General features: G+C 53.6%; 1 protein-coding gene across 3 annotated transcripts in view; it reads right to left on the bottom strand.

Moving 5' to 3' along the window:
* Positions 1-62: 62 nt before the first annotated feature.
* Positions 63-7,014, bottom strand: part of GLTSCR1 (glioma tumor suppressor candidate region gene 1) — a 36,536-nt gene continuing 29,584 nt past the window's right edge. For all 3 annotated transcript variants that reach the window (XM_010567122.1, XM_010567125.1, XM_010567124.1), the window contains 8 exons: positions 5,332-5,524; positions 4,849-4,976; positions 4,240-4,365; positions 3,614-3,675; positions 3,272-3,420; positions 2,740-2,834; positions 2,217-2,319; positions 63-1,630 (listed from right to left, as the gene is read on the bottom strand). In XM_010567122.1, the coding sequence (XP_010565424.1) occupies positions 423-1,630; positions 2,217-2,319; positions 2,740-2,834; positions 3,272-3,420; positions 3,614-3,675; positions 4,240-4,365; positions 4,849-4,976; positions 5,332-5,524 (2,064 nt within the window). In that variant the 3' untranslated portion in view covers positions 63-422. The remainder of the gene's footprint in view (positions 1,631-2,216; positions 2,320-2,739; positions 2,835-3,271; positions 3,421-3,613; positions 3,676-4,239; positions 4,366-4,848; positions 4,977-5,331; positions 5,525-7,014) is intronic.

Raw genomic sequence — 7,014 nt, 5'->3', positions numbered from 1 at the left:
GGAGGGGGGGTGGGTGGGGGGGGAAGAGAGAATAGACCGATCAGATATTCATATTAGCAATTTGTTACAGAATCTAAATTACACAGCCGACAATACCTACGGGCCCCACCAGTCCGCCCCCCGGGGCGCTCGGTTGCATCGCACTTGCCGCCGAGGTCACGTGGATCGTAAATCCGACCGCCCGCGCTTTAAAACATACAAACCCCCCCATTTTTATAAACACGGGGGCAAAACATCCCCAGGATGCCCTCCATTCCCCCGTTCCTCCCGTCCCAGGCCCGGCCCGTCGGGTCTCTGGGAGGTGGCACCACCGGGGGGGGCTCAACCGCATCCAACCAGCAAGAGCTGCTTCTTCTTCTCCTCCTTCTTCTTCCTCTCCAGTCCTTGTTCAGTGTCCCGCTGCCGCTCCGTTTGGTTCTCTGTTATCTGTTCAACGTCCTTGCTCCAAGGCCACCGTTGTGATTAGGGGCAAGGTAGGCGTCCGTACGGTGGACGGGTGAGGAGAAGGGGGAGGAGGAGGAGTTGTAAGAAGAGGAAGGCGTCCGGACGTTCTGGCCCCCAGTCTGAGGTTGCTGCAGGTTGAGGATGCTGTCGATGGCGCTCTGGAGGTGCTCGTTGAGGGAATCGTCCTGGGGGCTGTCGCTGGAGAAGCTGGCGTTGTCCACCTCGAAGGACTCCGACTTCCTACGCTTAGCCGGGGGCAGCGGCACCTCCCAGGTGAGTTCTGAACCCGAACCCTGGTCGGGGGGCTCGGGTTTTATCATCCCGCGGTAAAATTCGTCCTCGACTTCCGCAAGCTCCTTCATAAGGCCACTGGTGGAGTCGTCGGTCTTCTGCAGGGCTGGGCTGTCCTGCAGGACCAGGGAGCGAGCGTCGCTCCTGTTGAAGAAGAGGAGCTTGGAGCTCTCCTCCGGCCGGCTCTTCTCCGCGGCGGCCGCCGAAGGGCTGTCCTGGCTCTTGTGGGAGGTGATCACGCTCCTGGATCCGTCCTCCTGCTTGATGACGAGGGCGCTGGGGAGTTTGTCGGCTTTCGGGGCGCTCCCCTTGGGGCAGGCGTCGGCGGGTTTCTCGGCCACAAAAGCGTCCACGTTCTCGCGGTAGGTCTTGCGAAGGGGGAGCCGGCAGTAGGTCACGATGGGTTTCTTCTCGGCGGGAGCAGAGGTTACGTGGTCAACGGTCCCGTTCATCTGGCCGGCGGAGGAGGAGGTGGCGGCGGTGACGACGGTGCCGGAGGCGTGTGGGTCGGGTCCTTTGATGACGCGGCACATGGGGGGCGGCTGGTGCACGGGGTCCAAGGCGGTGTTGTGGACCACTTTGCTGAGGCCGGCCTCCTGCTTGATTTTCAACTTGAGGCCGATCCGACTGCGCGCCTCGTAGGTTTTGATGGGGGGTTTGCTCCTCGAGGGCAAGGCGTCCTCGTCCCCGTCCAAAGAGGGGGACGCCTTGGCCCAGGTGACCGACGGGGAGCCCCCGCTGTGCTTGATCACCAGCTTGGTGGGGTGGATGGGGGGGGTCGTCTGCACGGGGGGCACCTTCAGGCTCTCAGGGGCCGGTGTTGAGCTGGAGACGGAGGCCAGGGCTGCCGAGGAGGAGAGGCTCTGCGAGCGGGAGGACGAGGAGACATACTCGTCTGGAACAGAAAGACCGTGTCGGGCATTAGCATGAAACACTATCCCTCAGTTTTTTTCTTAAACAAAAAGTATTATTATCACAATAATATTATTGCAAAACATGTATTTTACAAATTTGCCTGCTTGTGCTAGGATGTATTATATTTTTTCTTTTCCCCTCTCACACCCTCTTCCCTTCAAGAACTTCCACTTCTTAGAGAGTTTATCCCTTATTATCTCGCTCAGAGAAAGACACGGTAACTTAGCACAAACCTTTAATCAAAGAACCTCCAGAGCAACCAGGAACAAGGAGAAGTTTGTCAGGAGCCTGAACACTGCACATGCTTTGAGTTCAATAAGATTTTGGCCACCGAGATCTTTAACGTAAAGGAGTGAGCAGGGAAGAGTACAGGCAGCAGCAGGTAACGCTCACTCTTGCTTCCAACAGCTTTTCCCCCAAATCCCCGCAGACCGTGGTGGAACAGGCTGACACTGTCCTGCCCTGAGCATCGCAGGGCCCAGAGACCTCACGCCTAGCCTCCGAAACGGAGGAAAACATCAAAACCCAAGCATGTGGACAAACAATGGGAATAATTCGTTTCCCACCTGGTTTCTCCTTTGCCAATTGCTTGTCAAGCGCTAACATGGTCTTTTCTTCCTGTATAAACATGCGGTCGATCATCACCATCTCCGCAGAAGGACTCACTCTCTGCAGGTGAGGAACAGAAAGGGGGAGGGAGAGGAGAGGGATGGGGAGGAAGAGCGGCTGCAGTTACACATCACCACCACCTTAACCTACTCTAATTAACTCTTCCCGATTTTTCCCCACCTCCGTTCATAAAGAGTGACGAAGGCTGAATGCAGAGCTGCCTTCTGCTGAATTCACGGCAAGATAAATACTAACTGCTTGCAAGGACCTGACTAAGCCAACGTCAGGTAGGGAGGGGAAAGCTTTCAGACTTCTGCCAAAATCCAGGGGCTAAGCCCCCACCGACTCCACTGCAGTGGGGCCACGGCGCTCAACTTGAACCAGTAAAACTGCGGGTTGATCCGAGCAGCCCGCATTGGAGAAATAATTGTGTTTCTAACCCCACCAGCGAGACTGGAGAAGGCAGGCCGCTGGACTCACCCGAGACTCCTCTAAGAGCAGCAGGCGGTACTTGTTCAACATCGCTTGTGTGCGCTTTAGCAGCTGGGTAGACACCACTTCAAACTCCTCGTCCACTGTGAGGAAGGGGAGGGTGGGGAGAAAAGAAAGTTTGTGTCACAAGGCAAGCGCAGATACGGGGTCAGTGGCTCTTTATTATTAACTTTTCTAGTGCACTCACCTGGGGGAGACCCTGAAAAAAGGGATTCAGCATAATTTCTAATTGCTGCGATTATTAAGAATTTGCAAAGATCTGTTTTAACCATTTCTCAAAACGTACAGAGACTGTGAAAAAACTTTAATTACCTTTGAACTATTGCAGGTCAGAAACCCTGGATAACTACCAATACATTGTCTTGGAAATTTATGTTTTTCTGCAGTGAAGGTGTAGATAGTTTCTCCTTTTTTTTTTTTTTTTAGTACTAAAAAAACCCACTTTTTTTAAAGCTCGATCCACCGTCCTCATGTTTTAGCAGCCCTGGGGAGCTCTGTGCCGTCCCCTGGGAGGACTTACCCTTCCTGTAGTCTTGAGCAGAGGGCAGCATCCCCTGGTAGACGTGGTAGGGCAGGAGCCGCTGCAAGGCATCGTCGAAGGAGCGGAACGACGTCTTGTAGTCGGGATGCAGCACCGCGCCCTGGTGTTTGTGCAGCTGCTCCAGGAAACTGGACAGAAGGAGAAGAGGGAAAACTGCTGCGGGGGGGAGTGGGTTTGACACGGAAAATTCCCTGCTTCCAGCGTTAACAGCATGACGTGGAAGACGGGCCACAGAAATATACTACGGTAACGAACGGAGCCGCAGCAGCGAGATGGTCTCTGGTGCTTTAATTTATCAGCCCCCAACCCCGACGCACTCACCAAGCTTCCTTGCTGGGCTGTAGTGTCGGGGCTTTCTTCAGACCAAGCTTGCTGTCGTACTGCTGGGAGAACAAAGGACAGGGGTGAGAGGAGATGGTGCCGACACACCGGGTTTAACCCGCACCGGCAGCTGGACCGAGCCCACGCGACTGGGAATTCATTCTCTTTTGAGGGAATTGAGATACAGGAGCAGAATTGTGGAGACTGGCAACTGCTCTAGGAAGAAAGAAAATGGATCGAATTGGTTTAGAATTAGGGGAATGAGCAAACGGAGAAAGTGTGGATTACCACGGACTTTAAGTACGGAGGAAGGCTTCTGCTCACTTTGACAAAACATCTTTTGGCATATTTAAATTACACATATAAATCAGTACATATAGCCCAAATATACCAATATATAAATATACAAAAGATAGGAAATTTATATATATTTGTATTTCGGTACATTTAGAGTTCCCACACTAACAGGATGTGCAACAACCTGCAAAGAAACCTAATTTCTTTCAACGACAAAGCCTGACAGTCGACAGTGCTTGTCTGCTTCGTCCCCTCAAGACCGTTCCTCGGAAAAGCCCTCTGCAGACTCTTCCTTTAAACCCCCCCCCCACACATCAGTGCGTGCTCACCAGCTGTTGGCCTTGCACGGGGACTGAGGGCACGAGCTGCGGTAATCCTTTCCCAACGACCTGGATCTGCAAGGGACCTTTCCCGAGGTTCAGGCCTGAGACAGAACTGATCACGCCAGGCTTAGTCTGCAGAATAACAAAAAGAAATTTCTTTGTTTACAATCCCAGAGTGATTTCACCAAATAACAACGAACTGCCTGCCAAGACAACGTTGGGCGTTGGTGAAAGCTCTTGCAGCCACCTCCCTTGCATCTCAGGTGCAAATACCCAAATCTAAGATGTATTTTTGCATAAAAATAGAACTATTCTAGCTTGTACTTCCAGAAATCTACATCAACAGCCTTGACATCCCATTAAATCACCACTAAGTAGTCGATTCTCTTAAAGAGGAGGAATGATGAAGACCCCCTCCCCAAAAGTATCACTAATATTGGTGGGAATTTTCTATCACCGTTAGAGGTTCACAGCACTTTAGAACTGGGAAAAAAAGTTTCTAGAAATTAATTCTTTCTTTTTGATAAAATGGAGGGGAACGCTGACAGATTTGTTCACTCTCAAGGTGGAAAACTTCAAAATAAAGTGGAAAACCATGAAAAAATGCTTCCTCACCTGAACTGGCTGCTGTATGGCAAGAGGTGTTGCCGACTTCCCCTGGGCTGCAGCCCCTTTCCCAGCAGAAATCGGCGTGGAAACACCGGAGTAGGTTTTACTCTCTGCAGGAACCGGGGCAGTAATACCTAGCAAACGTAAAACAGAGGGGGGTTTTGCATTTAAGTTCAAGCCTAGATAACAAATAACGTCATCCTGGATTCCCCCAGCACATTTCAACCTGAAAAACCGAGCTTTTATCAAAAAACCCGAGCGTAAAATGAGCACCAGAGTTTGATTGCCCCGACCCTGGCTCCCTGTGCTGTCAGCTTTCACCCCAACGCCCTTTTCTAGCATGCGAAGCATCGCTTCAGCAGCTGAGCTCTCCCAAAACAAGGGCGACATAATGCTCGTGTGCCACGATGCTGGTGTACCATGACGCTCGCGCGCCAGGATGCCCTCCCGTGTTTTTCCCTGCCGAGAGTTGGAGCCAGCGGCACGAACCTGCGGTGGAAGGTGGGAGGGCGGCGGGTGCGTGGCTGTGCGCAGGGGCCGGCGTTGTCGTCGTCACTGCCACTGCCTGCCCCTGGCCGCTCACCAGGACGGAGGAAGATGGGCTGCTGAACTGGCTAAGTGCGGGGGAAGCCTGGCTGGTGGGAGGCTGCTGCTTTGTTTGCAGGATGATCCCCTGGGGCACCTGTGTGGGGTAAAAAAAACCAAACCACCCAGAAGTTGAAAACATGCCCTAAACCCATTGCTTTTTAATCCGCGGGTACCATCGATACAGCACAAATGCATGAAGAGGGAAAGGACCGTTTGCCGTGCTGGCCCCATCTGTCCCCGCAACCTCAGCGCTGAGAGATGGACACAAGAGAAGAAAAAAAAAAAAAGGCGTGTGCTGAGCTCCACCCCTCCAGCCCGGCTGGGGCCTGGGGTCTAAACCGCAGGAATGGGTCCTGTGTGCTCAAAACAAGCAAATCGGGTCCTTAGAAGGGGAGTTTGCTTTAAGTTAATATGCAGTTAAATAAAACCAAGCTCAAGCCCTTTTCATTCCCTGCTCCTCTTCCTCTCCGCCCAAGTGATTATAAAATAAATAACAGCAGTTTAATTTTAGAAGCCTGGGTTTTTTTGGGTACTTCATTGGGAAGTCCTGACCTGCCCCCCTCCATCAGCGAAGAACCATTAACGAGGGCTGGATGGGTCCCTGAGTGTCTCCATGGGAATACCTGCATCCCACAGACCCCACCTCAACACCAGCACCCCTCCCGAATCACAGACTTGGGGGGCAAGATTCGACCCCTGCCCGGACAGGACAGGTCTCAGGCGATGCTTGTCATGGGAAAATGGGGCACACTTTTATTTCTGTTGTGGCAAAACGCCTTCTCCTCGTCTTATTTACAAACCAAAACACAAATCGCATCCGTGGAAGACGCCTCTCCTACAAGTGCTATACATTAAGGTATGCACATGCATTCCTGCAACAACAGGCAGCAGAGCCAGATATAAACCACGGCACAAATCCACTTGGCACCCCAAAAAAAACAAGAGGGCTGTGCCAAGGAAGCAGCACCCAGTTCAGCTCTACAGCAGAAGCCCCTGGCGACCTGCATGGGAGGAACCAGAGGGGTTTTGCTTCCGATTTTGCCTTTAATCCCTTGGCTCCCCGATGGCAGGAGGCTCGTGGCCACGCTTTGCCACGCTACCTCCCTCCTGAGCTATGCCCGGCGTGAGACCCTTGACAGTACTTATTTACCTGCTGGAACCTGTCCAGTATTTGCTTCTGCTGAGGAGCGGGGTTGGGGATGGCCGGGAGGGTTTGGAATTGGCTCGGGACCATCGGAAAGCTCCTCTGCTGCTCCGCGGTTAGGTGGAGAGCGTGGGTGGGAGTGGGGGGTTTGATCTGGCCCTGGGATGGAAACTGCAGCTGGAAGTGGGGGGAGTGAGCATGCTGGACCTCCGCCGGCGCCGGGAGCTGGACCTGGAGCTGCGCTGGCGGCGGGGCGGCTTCTGCCTGCGCCGGCGGCGGCTGGAAAGGCGGCTGGGGCTGGGAGGGTGGACGCAGGGGGTGCTGCCCCCCGCCAAGGGGGGACAAGGCCAGCTGGTTCTGGATGACGTAGAGGCTGGGCATGGGTGCCTGGGGGGTGCAGGAGCGGGAAAGCGGCTCGGAGGGGGGCCGGGAGAGGGTCT

Source organism: Haliaeetus leucocephalus, unplaced genomic scaffold (genome assembly GCF_000737465.1).
Source record: "Haliaeetus leucocephalus isolate CR32 unplaced genomic scaffold, Haliaeetus_leucocephalus-4.0 Scaffold227, whole genome shotgun sequence".
In the NCBI taxonomy this organism is placed as follows: domain Eukaryota; kingdom Metazoa; phylum Chordata; class Aves; order Accipitriformes; family Accipitridae; genus Haliaeetus; species Haliaeetus leucocephalus.
Note: the sequence above shows the minus strand (reverse complement) of the source record. Positions and strands in the feature narration are given on the sequence as shown.